Raw genomic sequence first — 20128 nt, 5'->3', positions numbered from 1 at the left:
AATTGTTCCCTATTAAATGGATGATATGCAAAAATCTTTAAGGAAAATATTTCTGGACCATGTGTGTAATGAAAGTTTATATAATATTTTAAGCTAAGTTTCTGGGCAGCTAATTAACTTTTAAGCAGATTTTTTATGTGGAAATCAGCATCATGGGTTTTACATTCTCCAGGCTGCCCAAATACCAGCTTTCTAAACAGCACCCAACCAACCAAGTTTTCATGAATACTTCAGTCATGTTAACTGATAACTTTTTGGTATTTTCCAATTTTTATTATTACATATGAACCTGGAGATTTAGACAGACATTATTTTGATATATTGCTGCTAAGTTTCTTGTCAATATTTACACGTATTCTAATTTTTATAGTGCCATAAAACCTATATATAATTTTAATTTTAAATACTGATTCTGGGGTGCCTGGGTGCCTCAGTGGGTTGGGCCTCTGCCTTCAGCTAAGATCATGGTTTCATGATCCTGGGATCAAACCCCACATCGGACGCTCTGCTCAGTGGGGAGCCTGCTTCCATCTTTCTCTCCATCTACCTCTCTGCCTACTTGTGATCTCTCTCTCTGTGTCAAATAAATGAATGAAATCTTTAAAAAAAAATTTTTTAATAAATAAATAAATAAATACTGTTTCATAGCTCTTCCCTCATGGTGAAATAAGATTTGCCTAAGGCTTTTCACCTTTTCTGTTTATTTTTATTTACTTTTTTCAGAATAGTCTTAAAATTAGAAGAAAAAAAAGAACTTTTACCCCAGAACCATTTGCAAGACAATTGTTAAATTATGCCTGATTCCCATAGCATTTATATCCTACAAGTCAGTACATTCTGCATAACTACTGTACAACCTTGACAATCAGACAATTAATTCTAATACAGTTGACCCTTGAATAATGCGGGGGTTAAGGGCACAGACCCTTTGCAGTCAGAAATATGTGAATAACTTTTGACTCCCCAAGCACTTGAGTACTAATAATCTGCTGTTGACCAGAAAACTTCCGTGTACAAAAACAGTTAATTAACTTGTTTTGTGTTATATGTATTCCATACTATACTTTTACAATAAAGTAAGCTAGAGAAAAGAAAATCTTATTAAAATCATAAGGAAGAGGGGGCGCCCGGGTGGCTCAGTGGGTTAAAGCCTCTGCCTTCGACTCGGGTCATGATTCCAGGGTCCTGGGATCCAGCCCCACATTGGGCTCTCTGCTCAGCGGGGAGCCTGCTTCCTCCTCTCTCTCTCTGCCTGCCTCTCTGCCTACTTCTGATCTCTCTCTCTCTCTGTCATATGAATAAATAGAGATCTTTTAAAAAATCATAAAAGAAAATACACTTATAGTACTGTCCTGTATTTACTGAAAAAATCTGCATATAACTACACCCATTCAAACCATGTCAACTATATATATTCTTTTTTTTTTTTTAGGATTTCGTTTGTTTGTTTGACAGAGAGAGAGAGAAAGAGAGAGATACAGTGAAAGCACTAGTGGGCAGAGTGGCAGGCAGAGGGAGATGGAGAAGCAGGGTCCCTGCTGAAAACAGAGACCGATACAGAACACCATCCCATGACTCTGGGGTCATGACATGAGCCCAAGGCAGTTGTTTGACCGACTGAGCCACCTAAGCACCCTATACATTCTATCATTTAATCATTTAGTCCTAATGCTCTTTTTAAGTTTTGTCACTTGTCTGTACAGCAAGCAAGTTCCTGTTCAGAGCCATGTATTTAATTCCGATTTTGTGTCTCTTAGTCTCCTTCAGTTTTGAACAGTTACTTAGTCAGTCTTTCCTGGACTTTCATGACTTAATCTTTTGAAGAGTTAATTCCAGTAATGTAGAATGTCTTTCAGTGCAGGTTTTTTTTTTTTATGTTTCCTTATGATAAAATTCAGATCAGGGATGCCTGGGTGGCTTAGGCCATGATCCCAGGGTTCTGAGATTGAGTCTTGCATTGGGATCCTAGCTCACTGGCGATCCTGCTTCTCCCTCTGCCTGTTGCTCCCCCTGCTTGTGTTTTCTCTCTCAAAATACTGAGTTTTACAAACACGATTTTAATTAACTCTCAATGTTTAAAAAATTTCCTATAAAAGTCTTGCAGATATTTTTTAGATTTATTCCCAGTTATTTGATACTTTTGATCCTACCATAAATATTATTTTAAAAAATCAATTTCATTTCCTGTTGCTAGGTTATAGAAATAAAATTATTTTGCATATTGAGCTTAGATTCACCTATCTTGCTAAACTATCTTATTATATTGTTTCTCACAGTTCTGGAGGCTGGGAAGTCCAAATTCAAGGCACTGGCAGATTCAGTGTCCAGTGAGGGCCTGCTTTCTGGTTCATGGATAGTGGTCTTCCTCCTGTTTCTTCGTACTGCACAGGGCCATGGGAGCTCTCTCAGGACTCCTTTATGAGGGCACTAATCCCATTCATGAGGGCTCCACCTTCATGAGTAATCACTTCCCAAAGTCTCCACCTCCAAATACAATTACATTGAACACTAAATTTTAACACACTAATTTGGGAGCTGGAGGGACAGAAATAGTCAGTCTATAGCAAGGCTGTTCCTTCTTCTTTGCCAGGTAGGCCTCTCCAATATGGCTTTTTACTTCATGAGGCCAGTAAGAAGAATTTCCCTGCAGAGAGGGCTCAGTCTTGTAAGGATTTCACCTGCTTCATTCAATCAGGCTTACATAGAATAATCCCTTTTTTATTAACTTGAAATTAACAATTAATTATATCTGCAAGATTCCTTGACAGTTGTGATGTTCTAATGGCTAGAGTCAAGTCACAGATCTTGGCTACACTTAAGGGAAAAGGATTAGAAAAGGTGAGAACACCAAACAGCATTTGTTATGGGGTCACTGAGGGTCTTTATTTGACAATTATATTAACAGATCCCTTATATTATTAGTTTTCTAAGTTTTATCATGGATGAATGTTAAATGAATGAAGGTTTATTTTGCATATATTGAGATAATATTTTTAATAATTTGTCAGTGGTGAATTACATTATATGCTCATGTTAAACCAATTTTGCATTTAAACCAACTTTGCATTTCTCAGGAAAACTGAATTAAGTTGTGATTTCATTCATTTGATTCATACATTGCTACTATTAATATGCTAATATCCTAGTGAGGATTTTCTCCTGTCCATGGATAATGTTAATACAAGGAACTTTGAATATGTTTAACTCAATTTACTTGACTTCAAATTTACATGTATTGTTGCTTTGTGTTTTCTGTCTTGTATTTTTAAAAAATAATGGACGTTTTTATAACTTTCATATTGTAGTCTCAATGTTCATTTAAACTGAACTATATATTTAACTTTTTTCTTCTCTTCTTACATCTCAGAATTTCTATTTGGGATTATTTTTCTTCTTTTTGTTTATGTACATACTTTAAAATTTTCATGAGTGATGAGAACTGCCAGGTAATGAACCTCTATTTAAAAATGTCTTACTGGGCACCTGGATGGCTCAGTTGATTAAATGTCTGGCTTTGGCTAAGATCATGATCCAAGGGTCCTGGGATCGAGCCCCACTTCTGGCTCACTGCTCAGTCTGGAGTCTTCTTCCACTCTGTCTGCCCCTCCCCACCACTTGTGCTCCCTTCTTTCTCTCCTCTTCCCTCACTCTCTTATAAATAAATAAAAATTTAAAAAAAAAAAAAAAAAAGCACTGGATGAGTAAGAGGCCAAGTGAATGAACTTCATACATGTATAGTCACTCAGAGACTTTATCTTCATTGTACTTTAATTTTTCATAACCTCACCCTTGAACTGTATAAACTGGGATCCGGTATAAAATGAGTGATGCTTTCAGGTAACACTGCAGACAAAAAGGGATGCATAGTACATTCTAGAGCATCAACCACCTGGGAGGTGTTTTCAGTACAGTCTATGAAAATGATGGCATTTTCTGGTTCTTTAACCTTGAAAAGGACTGGGTTCAAGAACATCCTGTTGCTGTGGAACTTCCAGAACACAGACGGGGTACAAACAGGTACACAGTTAAACTGCCACAGGCAGGCAGCTTGAAGAGCTGAGAAACAGGTGTGCATTGTTGCTGAGGCTAAACTCCAAGATGCTATGTTAGGCATATGCCATGGCCGGAGACCAGACGCCAATCTGGAACTACCGTGACGGATTATTCAGTTCACTCATGAAAGTCGCTCTTTAAAACTGTGACCCTTCCTTCCTACAGTAAATTATTCCCATCAGCCTTGGCTGATGACCCTTCTCTACATCGTTCTTCAGCCATGACTTAAGGCACACCTGCACCAAGGACTCTGCTCATCAACTGTGCAGTGACCACAGCACCTCGGCATCCTCAGGACTCTGAAATGGCAGTCACGCCCCAGAATTCATTCTAACGCTTTCACTCCTCAGAATTCATACTAATGCTTTGCCTGAAACACCAGAGTTTTCAGACACTCAAAGTTACAGCCAAGAAAGCCTAGAGCCGAGCAGCTCGTCACTCTGAAAGGACAAGATTTGGAAGTTATTTTGCAGCAATTCTATCTGATGTTGCCTATGTCACACGGGATTCACCGGGAGGAATCACCCAGGAGCAGGGATTCGGAGACCACACATCAGCTCAGGTTACCTGAGTAACTTGGAAAGTGTGAAAGTCAGTATGACAAATTTAACCACTGCCCTGTGTCTTTAATGTGTCACTGAGAACAGTTCTTAATACAGGGAGGACACAGAATAAAACGGTGACGTCACCTCCACCCTAAGATGAATTCTTCTGCCATTATTGGGGGGAACAAAGGCACGGACACCCCCGCCTGAGGGACCTGCCAGGCTCTGCGCCCCCATGCAAGGCTCTCAGCGCTCCCTCCTCTCCTTTCTTCGGAATCTGGCCCGTTTTTCTTATCCTCTGTCTGGAGAGGGGAATGGGTGGGGAGACATAAGGCATCTTAAAAGGAGTACGGTGTCGTGTGTTTCTTTTAACCAATGGGGCAACTTTTTCAAATTAAAACACGATAAAAGAAAGCATGAATGATAAAAGCATGCTCGATTACTGTAACTATGCTCCAGTCATAGAAATATTAAACAAGACTACAATGTGGTTTCAATGAACTCGGTGATCCAACAACCTTAACCATGAGCGATGATCTATGGTCCAGAAATAACACAATGTGACACTGAGATATGACCCAAGATATGAAGGAAGCGTGAAAGCATTTCATCTTTTCGTAACAGGGTACTTTTGAGAGCTTTTTCATGGTTTCAAATCCAATTCACAACCGGCCCTGTCAAAGAAACGGTACCACTCCACTCAGTGAGTCCTAGATCTGACACAAAAGCTGGGAATTCAGGTCTGAGGCAGTCAAAGCAGCGTGACCCTTCTTCATGCCTCCAACTGAACCAACAGCTACTTCCTTTAAACACTTGTGTCAAAATTCTACAGGAAAAAATAGCCATTGGGCAAGAATACTGTGTTCTTCCAACCGTCTTCCCCCCCCCGGCACCGGTCAGCTCGGACTTCCTCCGGCCCCAGAAGGCTCAGCTTACCTGAAGTCCTTCAGCTCCTGCTTGCCACCGCTGTCCTCCCTCCTGCTGTCCCCCGGGTCGGCAGCGGCTGCCAGCTGGAGGCTTCGGGTGACCGGCCCCCCACTTCGTTCTCTAGATTTTACATTGAACCGGTCTGTTCTTTTCTTACTGGCCAAAGCGGATTTGCTCTGCAGGACGGCTTTGCTCTTCTGCACCCGCACGTGCAGGCCGCGGGCCGTCTTGCTCGCAAGCGGAGCAGAATGATTCTTGGCCACAGCTTTGGGCTTTTTCCCCTCAACGTGAGTTATTTTGGCCATTCTGATTGGGCTCGAGTTCCTTAAGGAGGAGCTTGGCTTTTTGGACTTGACCGAAGCCGCGAATTTGACATTCTGCTTGGACCTGAAGGACGAGGAGGGCAGCGGGACCGGGGCGGGGCCCGAGCTGCGCGCTCTGGTCTTGCCCAGAGGAGCCTGCGTGCTCTGCATCTTAATCTCCGCGTCCGCCGTCCGTCGCCGGTGGCTGCTGCTGTTTTTGTCGCTACTTGCAGGTGAGGAGTGTCCGCCTTTCTTGGATGAGTGGGAAACTTTTTTTTTGGAAGGAGAGAGCGGTTTTTTGGGACAGCTGAAGGCGGCGTGTTTGTTCAGGCTCCCGATGTACGTGAACTCCCTGTTACAGTACGGGCAGATGTGCGAGGACGACTCACAGGCGGTTTTGAAGTCGGCCTTCTGCTTCGCAGATTTGTTTTTCTGAAGAATTGCTTTCTGGACCAGCTGGTTTTTTTTCTTCAATGCGTTTAGTTTGAGCTTGTTCGAGGACATTTTGCTGAGCTCGACGCTGAAGTTCAGTCTTTTGGGCTGTCCCATTCGTCTGAAGGCGTTCTTCCCGGAGTTATCGAGAACCACCACACCGTTTTTGGGCTGGACAGTCTGCTTCAAGGGCACTGGGTTTTTCTTAGGGGTATACCTCTTCTTGTCACTGGCCGAAGCACACGCCAGGATGTGTCTATGCAACTCCGGCATGTTGTCAACACCCTTCCCACACTTTGTGCAGCGGATGGCAGTGGTGAACGTCTGTGGAATATTGTGTGTAGTGAAATTTGTGGCCGTCACACCGATGCCCATGGGGTTCCGGTGATGGTACTGAAATGGGGGTGGTTTAAAGCTCGGGTAATGCTGATTGAGCCCCAGTCGGACATCCGGGTCTTTCGTCTTTATGCCAGAAGCCATTATTTTTATGGTTGTGTAAAGCTCTTCGGAGGAATCATTCAGTTCTTCTTCTTCTTTCGACGCCTCTAAAGGATCTTCTGGCAAACTCTGCATGTGCTCCCGATGGGCCTTGCTGGGGTCAGTGAAGTTCTGGGGCCTCAGGGTGCCGCTTTCAAACTCATGGTGGGTGCACACCTTGTCTGGGTGGAGATCTCGCTGGTGTTGCTGCAAATTGCACAGAAAAGCAAATTCTTTTTTACAAACTGAACACACAAAGATATTCCCAACGCCATGAAGCAAAAAGCGATGTTCTGACAGATCAGTTTTAGCCTTAAAGAGCTGCACACAAAATTCACATTTGAAGGGCCATTCTTCAGCATGGACAGATAAATGTTTGGTTAGATCTTTAATGGAAAGAAAAGGTGATTCACAGACATTGCAGACGAAGTTTTTGTTGAATGTTTCTTGAACAATCTCCTGTTCAACTGCAGGCTGGGCTTCTTCCCTGGGCTTCGGATCGTCATTCTCTAGTTCCTCCTGCTTGAAGGTTATCATGGGGAGAGAAGCTTCCAGATTATCCCCGGAGGAAACAACAGAGGATACTGCTGAGAGCGGTGGCGGCGAGGGGGAAGAGGAGGAAGACGAAGAGGAGAAGGAAGAGGAGGAAGACGAGGAGGAAGAAGACGAGGAAAGGGTGGGGGGTCCGGGCGAGGCAGCAGACGTGAGCGGCTCCACGGAAGGGACGGGAGATGGTGACGGAGACACTGTAGGGGAGAGAATGGGAAGCGGGGACTGCACGGTGGCATTCGAGAGAGGAGAGGGACACGGACGGGGAGAAGCCCCGGAAGAAGGGACCGGAAGAGGGACAGTAGGAAGGAGTGGAGGCGGTGGCGTGGCAACAGTCAACACCGGAGGGCAGGCTGGGGGGGAAGAGGGGTGTGTTGGGATCAAGAGAGGAGGCAGCTGCCCAGAAGAAAGGGAAGAGGTCTGCAGGGCAGGTGAGGAAGGAGAGACGTCGGGTGGGGACTCAGCCACAGGGGCCGGTAAACTGGAATCCGGGCCAAGGCCAGCATCTGGCTGGGGATCCAGGGACTGACAAGGACTCGGGCTCCGCGTCACATCTGCAGCGCTCTCTACCGGTAAATCGAGGCCATTGTACTCATTGAGCAGAACCTTCTGCAGCATGCACGTGGTTGGTTTCTTTTTCTTTACAGCATTGCAGGCTTGCTGCACCAGATGGTTTTCTTTGAACTCCTTGCCTTCCGAGTCGCCACACGGCTTCTTATGCACGCTGAGATCCAAGACGGATTCCCACTGGACAGGAGTCTTGCCTGTGCCCTCAGCCTTCTGTTTGACACCGCTAGATAAATCGAGCGGCTGCTGGTTGCACACATTGCTGAAAGTAGAACTGGCTGCCCACTCCTTGGATACTGGATATTCGTCAAAGCACGGCGGGCTCCCGGCTTCTCTCTCCTCTCTCCCGGATAAACTCCACGCCGGTGAGCTGCTGTGGCTTTCTAATTTGGGCTTTTTGGAACCTAGAACTCCATCAGTCCACGATGCTTTGCCGTCGCTCTGCTTCGCAAAGTCTCGAAGGGCGGGACTGTGCTGCGGGGAACTGGGAGGAGAACTGGTCCGCCGCTTAAACCTGCTCGAGGTCCCGGGGAGCATCGACGCGGGAGCGGACACACAAACGGGCCCTAACTTCGGGATTTCGGTCGTGGAAATGCCTGCAGGAGGAGTTAGCTTGTCCTGGGTCTGAAGAAGTTGTTTGAGCTTCGATGACAAGTACACGCTTTTCTCTTTGTGGAAAGACACGGCCTCTGACGTGGCTATGGTGAGAGGCAATAAGGAACACGAGGGCACCGAGGGGTCAGGCTCCGTCTCGGCTTTGATTTTAGGTAGTGTGGGAGGACTCGCGGTTCTCCGTTTCTTGGACTCACTGTTTGTGCCGCTGGAAGGCTCTTTAGGAAGATCCTCTGCTAGGGAGGCCTGCGCAGTCTTGACGTTTTGGGTGATCTCCACCGTGACCGGAGTAAGCAGACAATTTATCCCGTACAAGTCTGCCGAGCCTGACTCCATCTCGATGACGTCACAGTTACTCGTGCTGCTGCTGGTCTGAATTTTGCCATCAATATAGAACTTCAGGTTTTCCGAGATATTGCTGGAGATATCCATGATGTACACATCGTCTGCCTCCCCGTCCTCCTCGGGCTCTGTGCTGGGCACGTAGACACTGGGGGCGGGCGGGGCAGGCTCCGCGGGAGGGCGCGGCTCCTCCAGGAGGCCCCCTTTCCGCCGCACGCCCTTGGGAATCAGGTGACGCTCGTGCACCCTGCGCTGATGCCGTCTCATGTTGGTGTGCGTCCCGAAAACCTTCTTACAGTATTTGCACGGATGAAGCTCTTTGACTTCCCCATTTTCTTCTCCAACAGAAGACTGGATGGTCTCTTGGGGGGCCTTCTCTGGATGCGTGAGCAGCGAGTCCTGCCCAAGCCCGGACGGCAGCGAGTCATCCTTCGCGGCAGCCCCGTCCCCAGGCGCCCTGCCGTCGGTCGGCTCTTCGGGCGGCTGCGGCGCGACACTGGGCTTCCGCTTCAGCCCCGCCTCGTGGCGCCGCTCGTGCCGCCTCCGGTTGATCTGCGTGCCGAACGCCTTTCCGCAGTACTTGCACTTGAAAGCATGATTGACCGTGGATATGTGAATGTGCATGTGCCGTTCAAGCCCCTGTTTGGTCGTGAACTTCCTCTCACAATGCTGACATGGAAACAGAAACGTCTCGAACAGATCGCCGTTGGCCTCTTCTTTAGTTTTGGGAGTTCTGGGAACAGGTGGAACCTCCAGAGAGCCCGCAAGCATTTCTTTTGAAACATTTTTTGGTTCTTCTAATAAATCTTCTGGCTTCTCATCACAGCGTATTTCTGGCTCTTTCGCAGAGCTTTCATTTGGCATGTCCGCTTCCTCCTCCCCCTCTTCCTCCAGCTCGTCCTCCTCATCTTCTTCCTCTTCCTCCTCTTCCTCCAAATCATTCCCCTCACAGTTCGTGGCTTCTGGCTTCTCGTCTGGTTCTGTGTGGGGCTCACAGGCAGCGGGGGGAGCTACCAGCTCTGGAAGCACATCCTGACTGACCGCCTCCTGCAGAACGGCGGTCTGCTCCGCGGCTGAGGCTGAGGGCTTCTCGTCCTCTTCTTTGGGACCTAGAAGGCACAGGGAAGCAGAAGCATGGGCGTGAGGACGAAAACTAGTCACTTGAGGATCAGTTCTTAGTATTCAAACGATTCCTCTTATCACCGAAGATGGGTGCGGGAGACTATGACCAGCAACCGAACGCTCTACCTCCTCGTGTAGGAAGCTACAGTGGACAGGAATCCATTCTGTTCATTTATTCAACAAACACTCACGGAGCCCCTGCCACACACCAGGCAACACGCCGTGTGGTGAGGATACGTGTACGAACACGGTATGCCCACGGGGAGCTCCGAATCTCTTCTGTGTTCAGTCACACACATGTAAATTCAATTTTGTTGACAGAAAGTGTATTAGGTAAAACCGTGCTGGAGGGAAGCCTGGGTGGTTCAGTCAGTTAAGTGTCTGCCTTAGGCTCAGGTCATGATCCCAAGGTTCTAGGGTTGAGTCCTACACTGGGCTCCCTGCTGGTCCCTCTCCCTCTGCCCTCCTCATGCCTGTTCTATCTCACATGTACCCTCTCTCTCAAATAAATAAAACCTCTAAAAAAACAAACAAACAAAAAAATCCACCGGCATCTGATACTGACACAATACGGGATTTGGATCCAGTATGCAATGATACTGATAATGATATCAGGAGTCTGGTCCTGAATTCTAATTCCTCTTGATTCCAAACTGAAACTAGGAAATTGTAAATCGCATCACCAGGTTAGGTTCTTCATAGGTTGTCTGGAACAGAATGATTCTCTCCCTCCTTCCCGACCAAAACTATATATTTAGCAGCTAAGACGTTTCCCAAGACAAATCAAATTATTAAAAACTCAGGAGCTGTGGAGAAAAGGAACCCTCATGCACTGTTGGTGGGAATGCAAACTGGTACAGCCACTGTGCAAGACAGTATTGGAGGTTCCTCAAAAAAAGTAAAAAGTAAAAAAATAGAACTACCCACAATCTAGGACAATCTAGCACTACCGGGTTTTTACCCCCCAAAATACAAACACGAATTCAAAAGGATATATGCACCCCTATGTTTACTGCAGCATTATTTACAACAGCCAAGCTGTGGAAGCAGCCCAAGTGCCCACCGACAGTTGAATGGATAAAGACGATGTGGTATGCACACACATGAATATTACTCAACCGTAAAAAAGTATAAGATCTTGCCATTTGCAACAACATGGATGGAGCGAGAGAGTCTAGTGCTAAGCAAAATTGGTCAGTCAGAGAAAGACGAATACCGTATGATCTCACTCAAGTGCGCAATTAAAAAAAAAAAAAACAAATGAGCAAAGGGGAAAACAGAAAAAGACAAACCAAATAAAGGACATCTCTTAACTACCAAGAACAAACTGGTAGTTACGGGGGGTTGGGAGGGCCACAGGTGAAACAGGAGATGGGATTAAGAGTAGTGTAGTGATTCAGTAGTTCTGTACAGGCCTCTGCTTGCGATGAGAAGTGTCACACTGGAGGTTAACTGTATGTTAACTATATGAAACCAGTGTCACATTCGATGTTAACGACACTGGAATTAAAGTAAAAACTTAATAAAAAGAAAAAAGAAGAAACCCACCTGAGCCCAGACAGGTGGTCAGGGAGGGACTCAGGGAGGGACTCACTAGTACGAGGACAGCGAGGACAGCGGAGCATAAGTCTAAAGAAAATGAGTTATGCAAATATCTGGGGGAGGGAAGCCCTCCAGACAGAGAAAACAGCGGATGCACAAGCTCTGAGACAAAGGTTAGATGTGCTCAAACAAACAAACAAACAAAAACAACCAGCAAGAAGTCAGAAGGTCTGGGGTGAGAAGGAACTGAGAAATTAAAAAAAAGAAAACTCTAGGTGACTCTAGGTGGACAAGGATGAAGGCAGGGAGAGGTGGTGGAAAGTGGTCAGACACTGGACAGATGTATTTTGTTTTGCTTGAAGATTTTATTTATTTATTTGACAGACAGACATCACAAGTAGACAGAGAGGGAGGCAGAGAGAGAGAGAGGGAAGCAGATTGCCCGCTGAGCAGAGAGCCTGATGTGGGGCTCGATCCCAGGACCCTGAGACCATGACCCAAGCCGAAGGCCGAGGCTTAACCCACTGAGCCATCCCGGTGCCCCGGGACAGATGTATTTTGAAGATGAAAGGCTAACAAGATTGCTGACTGGCTGTGATGGGGAGGGGAGGGGGGAGGGGAAGGAGGAGCCAAGGAGGATTCCACAGCAACTGGAATAATCCTATTTACTAACAAGACTGAGGGAAAGTAGGTCTAGGCAATGCCCCCCCCCCCTTGAGTGTGTGTGTTGAGGGGGAGTCAAGAGTTACTTTGGAGACACAAACACACTGACACACACACCTGAGTCAAGATATTAAGTCATCTGTTTTGTAGGACTCAAGTTCAACAAAGAGGCTGAGCCCAGACTGTATAAATTCTCAAACTACAAGTGGTATTTGGAGCAAGGACTGTACGCGGCCACCTGGAGAATGAACGCAGAACGAAGGGTGGGGAAATGGCCCCCAGAGGACTCCAGTACCTACAGGTCAGAAGAATGGCCAGTGAGGTTATCTGGAGAGCCGAGAAGAGTAAAGAAAGTTCCAAAAGGAGGGAGCAATCAGCTGTGTCCGGAACTACGAAGGGGTTTGGCTAAGAAAAGGACAGGGCTGAACACCAGGTGGAGGTGTGGGGGCGGAGACAACAGTGGGGACAAACGCCTAATGGAGTTCCTAAGAGAAGGGACAGAGTGGGGAGACAGGGAGACTATAGTGAAGCTATCAAGGAAAGCAGAGAAGCGGAGAAGTGGCTGGGAAGAATCACAGGGACAGCAAGGAACTCGAAGCCAGGTCCTGTCACGAGCCCATTTAAAGCTGACAGCGCTGCTCTCGGCACAGTCCCACCCGAGTCCCTGCTGAATGAGGCCCCTTTTAAGAAAACGGAATACGCGTTAAGAAAAGCTCTGTAAAGGACGCAGAGCCACTCTGACCGCTGGCTCCTCACTGCGCCGGTATTTACTACATGCCTGTACTGGTGCACGTGACTGTCCAGACCCTTATCCTCACAGAGCTTCATCTCCAGCCTCGGACGAGTAGGCAGGCACCAAGACTGTCATGAATGCCCGGCCATGCTTTGGGGTTAGTACGGGCTGCTACGGAAGCACGGAGGAGAAACACCCAACAACTACTTTGCTCATCAGGGAAGGAATGCATCGTAGAGAAAGGACTGAGCAGGCTGAACCTGGAGGTCAAGGACAGAAAAGGAAAAGCAAACAGGAGGAATGAAAACATGTCGCACACTGGGAATCAGTGTGGACTTACTTGGGGGCAATGGGGCTCCATTAAGGTATTTTAAAGCAGCAGAGTGTCATATGGGAGATTTGGCAGCAAGATGGCTTATGGGATTGGGAGGAGGACAGTCCTGAAGGCTCGAGACTAGTTCCAAGGAGAGGGTATCAGAAGGGAGAGACTAAAAGATGGAAATGGAAGGAAGCAATGGACAGAGAAAAGAGCAGCCAGACTGTCAGGAGAAGACACCTGTCCACAGACCCGGTGACCACCTGGATGTGGGGGGCGGCTAACAAGGCCAACCATTCCTAGCTCGGCAAACACCAGGTATTCCCGACAAGCTCACCTGTTCAGCCCTGCCCCCCCCCGACCCCCTCCCCAGGGAATTCAGTCTCACTTTTCTGTCCACTACTTCTCTCCCAACAGACCAGCCGTCTCTCCCAAACTCCTCTCACAAACTTCATTAATCCCACGATTCCCCCACAGACAGGGACACCAGTCATTTGATGGTGGCAGGAGCTAACTCCCTTTCCACGTACATTTTCAACAAAGACTCAGCATCTTGCTAAAAAAAAATCCAAATGAGACAACAGAAAATGAAAATAACATCTCTAAGGCTTAGTAATTTTAGAGTCCATTTTTAGCCAAAATCTGTGGTTTTTGTTACAAGGGGGGGGGGGGATTCTTTCCCTTTGATTGGTAAACAGTGCCAGACTTAAAACTGTCCAAAGTCATATGGAGCAAAACACTCAGAGCTCTATTAATTAACTAGTAAGGCCCACACCAACGTGTATCCACACACCCGATGAGGTCTGCTGAGTTTTAAAAATAAAGGAAGGTTTAGGGAACACAAAGAAGAGTCAGGACTGTTTGCTCAGTACACAGACTGCTTGCTGAGGACAATGCCGAACATTCAGGAGAAGCTGACAGCTAGCCTGTGAGGAACCAATCACACTTGGATCAGCTACTCCACAAACAGGTTAAGTATTAGGTACTTTTCCTCATAGGACCAAACATCATGTCAGGAATAAATAACCTGTCTTCAATTACTGAAGGTGAGAGACAGCTGGTGGATTTTCTTTAATTCTGTCACAAAAGGCACTTCGGTTCTTTAGTATCTGTGCCATCGTTCAAACAAAAGTCTTAATTAGCAAATCTGCTATCAGCACACAGAACTTGGTGTCACAAGGCTCTAGGAAATCAACCTGTCTGTTCTTGCTTCATAAAATGCCACAGGATTTAATCCTTTACGAATGTCATCATCGCAAACAGTGCTAATAAAGTGGTTTATTAAAAGGTATCCAAATACTCTGGTTTCTCTTCAGATCACATCAATTTTTCGCCCTTTTTAAAAGGCATCCGAAATATTTTGTTGGGTTTTTTCCTCTACAAATATTTCTTGGAAGAGTCACAAGCCTACATTTTGAAATGTGCCTGTTTGGGTCACTACAGACACTTCTTAGAAAGCTCCAGTCTGCACATATTTGCCACGTAACAAATTCATTTCTATTATCAAAGGTCTCAATATGGTCGCTCAGCTGCAAGGGGCACAGAGCAATCTGCCTTTCTGATGAATCTGCAATCCATGCCTCTCTCTCTGAATTCTCACCTCGTGGAGGACCTAGAATATCAATCCTCAGAAGGGATGATAAGAAAATCTGGTATGGAGAAACACACAGAAATAAAATAGGAATTTAATTTCTAACAAAAAACAAGGGGCATGATCCCGGGGTCCTAGGATGAGCCCCACAGTTCCCTCTGAGCCCCTCCACCCCCACTCACCCTCCCTCTTTCTCTCTCAAATAAATCTTAAAAAAAAAAAAAACCACACACAAAAACAAGAATACTCTTCACTCTGCACACTTTTCATGCTGATATATAAAATCAAAGGTGTACGATATTTCAAGTAAGCTTTTAACTGAAGTGCAAACATAATATAAGGATATAAATCATAAGCATATAGCTGGATAAAATACTTTGGAGTAAACACACTGACACGCCCCCACGCAGCTCAGGGATGGACCAGTGCCAGTGTCCCCGAAGTCTTCTCAAGCCCCTGCCAGTCTCACTTCAATCACCAGAGATTTGTTTTTGATGGTTCTGAACTTTATTATAAAGTGTCATCATACAGTATATGTTTCATTTCATTTTAACCAGGGAGTAATTCCGTTTTCAACAAAGAAGGTCTTTAGTATAGTAATATTTTTAAGGGAAGTGGGAGGTGGAAGGCTCAGTTCGCCATGTTAGGTTCAGGCAGCCTTCTGCTGTTAACCCTTTCCAGTTCTTGGGTGAAGTCTCAGAAGGGCATGCATCCCAAGGAGATTTACAATAACTTCTCATACATACCTAAATTATACAAGGCCAACTTCCAAGCTTACCTTCCGCAGAATCTCTCATATTTGCAGAAGCAGAATCTGGCTCACTTGTCTTCAGCTGTAGGTCTTCGGTTTTGTTTGCTTTGTTTTTACTTTCCTGGGATTTTTTCTTCCCTAAAACACAACATTTATTTATTTATTTACGCACTCACTATTACCCTGAATTCTCGAAAAAGACAATTACTAATCCAGTGACAGCAAATGGCAGATTTCTAGGCGACTGTATCAGATTTCTAAAGAAAGGAACAGACGATGAATCAGAATACTTTTAAGTCGTGTCAGAAAAAAAAAAGAAACCCATAATCCCGTTTTCTTGGGCATGAGTTCCCCTACCAAACTAACAGATCGTCTATTCCAGAAAAGTTAAAAATATTGATGTTGGAGGGAAATGAGAGCGATAACTAACATCGAGTTTCAATACCACACAAATAAGGACTGGCAAGTCTGTGAGAAGCACACTGGGGAAAAACAAGACAGTAGAACCTGGGCTCTTTTTAGTTAAGACGTGTGTATCCATAACTGTGAAGCGAAATGGCAGGAGGAGGCTCCGCTGAACTGCCAAGGACGCACGCCTATGCGCAGAGGCTCCAATACCAAATGCAGAGTAATGAGAAATAACTCACTGTCGAGCCGGCATGAATCCTGAGGGTGCCCACGGACTGGACTCCGGGTCCAGTACAATTCAGGATTCCCTCAACAACGGGAAGAATGGAATTCAGGAAACACTAACTGGATTCCAACCGCTACCACAGCTCAGGAGGTAAGATTAAAATGCAAAGCACTTCTGACAAGCTAGAACAAGGAGCTCAGGTCACCAAGATATTCGATACGGACAAGCAATTCTCCGGAAAAGTACCAGTACCGAACGTTTGGAAGCTCAGTCTCTTTGGGATTTAACCAGAATCTGTGGCCCTTCTTTGGTATTTTTTTTAAATTCCGAGTTTGTCCTGGTAGCTCCTGCTTTTCAGTTTTCAGATTCAGAACAGGTTCCTCTTCATCCTCCCCAAACACTCCTTCCCTCTCCTTCTGCAATGCAGGGCGGTCCTTCCTCTTTCAAAACAAGGTTCGTGAGACCTTTTTGTCTGAACTGGCAAAATGACGAGTGGAAACCACTTACTGCTCCTGGAAAAGGATCACTACGGAGCAGCACTAACTGAACTACAGACAACAAACAAAAATGAGGTGAGAGATACAAATAACACTGAAAAGTTCCTAACGGTTAAAAAATGGAAACATCCATTATAATATGAATCAAATAATCCTAAAAAACACCACCACATTTTGATAAATAATTAAGAGATGAAACGGGGGGGGGGGTACAATATACTCAATAATTGGCCAATACGGTTTTAAATCCCTATTCTTTGGTCCATGAAAAAAAAAATGCTTTGATGCTTTCTGCCAAGAAATAAGGTAACAGTCTGTGCAAATAAGTTCCTGGTAACACCTCCATCCCTCATTTCCAAAGGCACCTAAAATGGGACTCAGAACCCAAGCAAGCACTTCCCTGAAACCACATTCTGGAGGGAACAGAAGCCATGAGCGTGCAGGGGAGGATTACAAAGCAATCCCCCCCTGTAAAGGGCAAGGACACAAAGGACCCCTCTCCACAGCAGAAGACGGAAGATCCTCTTGCAATTCTCTCTCCCTTGGTCAACTGAAGGGCACTAAGCCCGAATGTGATGACGACAAGGCTCCTGAGGAATCCGGCTGTGCTTCAGGACGCCTACAATCCAACTGCTTCCAGACAATTTTCTTATCCTCCCGACGACAGACGCCCTTCCCTATGTGCGATGCCCAATCCCTATCAGATCACTGGGCACAAACAACACAGGTAGAAATGATTCCCGGCTACTAAGTTCCTCTAATGCCGCAGTTCCTGTCTGCGGAGACCCCCGGGAGGACTCCTGAGCCGCAGAGTGCTTAATTCAAAGTTAGATTCAGGAAAGTTTTTCCCTCCATCCCTAACACAAAAATGTTTTAAGACATCACATCACATACCACCTCATGTACCCCAGAGAGCCCAAGGAACGACCCTTTCTTACCTCCTACTCTCTACTTTGCATAGGCCTGAGCTTTTGCAGTAAGTAAGGTGAAGGTACAATACGGTTGTACAGTGTACACTTTGTCTGGTACACAGGAAGCTTAGGGACATTAAAACAAGTCACACTGTGAAATTTAACAGAAAAACAGATGTCCTTTATTGTAATAGAATCCCTTAAAAAAGCAATTCAGAGATTTTCTGCAGCCTCTCAAGCGCTATACAAAGCTGGTTAGCAGGTCATACAAAAAAACTGGCCTATATGTAAACAAGAGTATTAAATACGTGACGTTCCTAGATTTATAATAGAACAGCACAACCTTAATAATATCACTCACTAATACATATTCAGACTGAAATCACACGACTATCTAAAAGTCAAAAGTACCACTTTAAGTTTCATTCCCGGCCTGAAAGAATATTAAAACACCTAGCTGATAATGTCCATGTCTGCTTCTGGCCTCCGCAAACCTAATCAGTGAGAAGTGCCCCCCGCCCCCCTCCAGGTGTCCTCTTTAAAAAACAAGACCAGGTAACCTTGACGCCCTATGAAGAGAAACCACTGGAAGCAGGGACATGTGCATCCTACTGAGAGGGCCACAGGCTGCCTGGGCATCCCACGAATCACATCCTCCCTGGGGGGCTGTCCCACATACTGGAGGACGCTCGGCAGCACCCCGGGCCTCCACCCACTACATGCCAGCAGCACCCCCACCCCACTTTGAACGGTGACAAGCCAAAGTCCCCAGACATGGCCAATGTCCGGGATAGGGGTGGGAGGTCTCCCCAGGTTAAGAACCACTGGGCTGAACCAATACAATACAGGTCACCAAAGACATAATGCGGCTCTGCAGTCTATATATTTATGAATTTTAAAAGTATGCGAATACTACTAATAAACCACTAGTAAAAACTAAAGAACAATTAAATATACTCCTAAGTATCTTTGGTGAACACCGACAGACTTAACTTACCATAGAAATGAGCCTATCATGAATCTAATTATCATTTGTGAGACAGAGATTCCCAGACACATGAAATGATATAATCTTAATCAGAACCATCTAACACTTGAGTTACTTCCCATTAGGGCCGCAGACCAGAGATGAAGGGGCTATCAAAACCACCTGCCCTACCTGCTCTTCTGAGAGAAAAATGAAGGCCAGGGCCCCAGAGGGACCAGCTAATCAGTCTACGAGAGAACAGAAATTAGGGCCCAGGTGTCCCAACTCACATTTAGGCCGGCTTGGGGTCACTCACAAAGCCAAATACTGCCGTAACAGGTGGGGGAACCTGCTACATTTCCTTAAGTAAGTAAATTTCTTTTCCTGCTACTTTGGTTTCTGTTCTACTTGTAATCAAACTAAAAGAGAAAATAAAAATAAGCCTATAACCAAAAACCACCTCTAAGGACGCTTACACAAGGGTGCAGGGACTTCTTGGTGTCTGTGAGGCGGGACGGGCCTCGGGAACGGGTCCGGCAGAGCCCGCTGGGCGCCTGGTAAGCACACGTGTGCACTTACCATCGGGGTCCTGAAGGGTCCTACATAGAAGCTACTGCCAGCTGCGCGCTCCACTTGGTCTAAACAAGAAAGATACAGGAATGAAACACAAGGAAAGTGAAATGGAAACGCGGACAGATCACAATGGAGGACAGGACGAACTTCGTGCCCGTAAGGAAAAGATACACAGTTATAAAGGAAACTGAATGAAGCAGAAGGAAAAGAGCAGTCACCTACTGCATCAGCTCTCAGGCACACGCACGCGCGCGCACACACACACACACACACACACACACACGCAGATAAAAATAAATTAATCTGTAACTGTGGTCTCAGCCACAGACAGGAGGGCCCACTCGGTATACTTACTCTCAGGCCCGCACCACATCCCTGCTGCAAAACAGACCCTCTGACCCCTCTTCGCCAAAGGCCCCATCCGCACCTCTCATCCTGCAGAGACCCAAGGACCAGAGACGTGAAGTCACATGCCCAAGGTCACGCAACTAAATCAGCTCTAGAGCCAGAACGCACCAGCAAGGATGATGAGGCTAAAATTGTTCTTGTTACTACGTTTCTTAAGACCAGTAATGACATAATAAAAACATCATATGCTGTATAAAGCACTTTTTTTTTAAAGATTTTATTTATTAGAGAGAGAGCATGTGCATCAGCAGGAGTGGAGTGGACAGAGAGAGAAAGAGAAACCCAAGCAGACGCCTGGCGGAGTGTGGGGCCCCACTTGAGGCTCGATCCCACAACCCTGAGATCATGACCTGAGCTGAAACCAAGAGTCAGACACACAACCGACCAAGCCACCCAGGCGCCCCTACAAAGCACTCTCTATGCACTATCTCACTTGGTTTCAAAGGTAAATGAAAGAAAAAGTGACAAAGACATCCACTGCCGTTTATAGAAAAGGCAGATTTTTTTTTTCCATTTCAATTTCATCTGATGCCAGAAACGCTCATCAGTCCATAGCACAGAACCTCAACCTAAGCAAATATGATTCACCATTAAACAGTATCAGTAACACTGGG

General features: G+C 45.9%; 1 protein-coding gene across 9 annotated transcripts in view; it reads right to left on the bottom strand.

Moving 5' to 3' along the window:
* Window positions 1-20128, bottom strand: part of PRDM2 (PR/SET domain 2) — a 125788-nt gene that overhangs the window by 35511 nt on the left and 70149 nt on the right. For 6 of the 9 annotated variants that reach the window (XM_045063775.1, XM_045063780.1, XM_045063778.1 and 3 more), the window contains 2 exons: window positions 15552-15662; window positions 5535-9915 (listed from right to left, as the gene is read on the bottom strand). The exons of 1 other annotated variant lie outside the window; for it this stretch is intronic. In XM_045063775.1, the coding sequence (XP_044919710.1) occupies window positions 5535-9915; window positions 15552-15662 (4492 nt within the window). Of the gene's footprint in view, window positions 1-5534; window positions 9916-15551; window positions 15663-19112; window positions 19172-20128 lie in introns of all 9 variants that reach the window. 2 more of the 9 variants (XM_045063782.1, XM_045063779.1) reach the window with 2 other exon arrangements.

This window comes from Mustela putorius, unplaced genomic scaffold (genome assembly GCF_011764305.1).
Source record: "Mustela putorius furo isolate JIRA1106 unplaced genomic scaffold, ASM1176430v1.1 tig00003853_pilon_pilon_pilon, whole genome shotgun sequence".
NCBI classification, from domain to species: domain Eukaryota; kingdom Metazoa; phylum Chordata; class Mammalia; order Carnivora; family Mustelidae; genus Mustela; species Mustela putorius.
The sequence above is the reverse complement of the archived record's forward strand: the minus strand, read 5'-3'. Positions and strand labels throughout refer to the sequence as shown.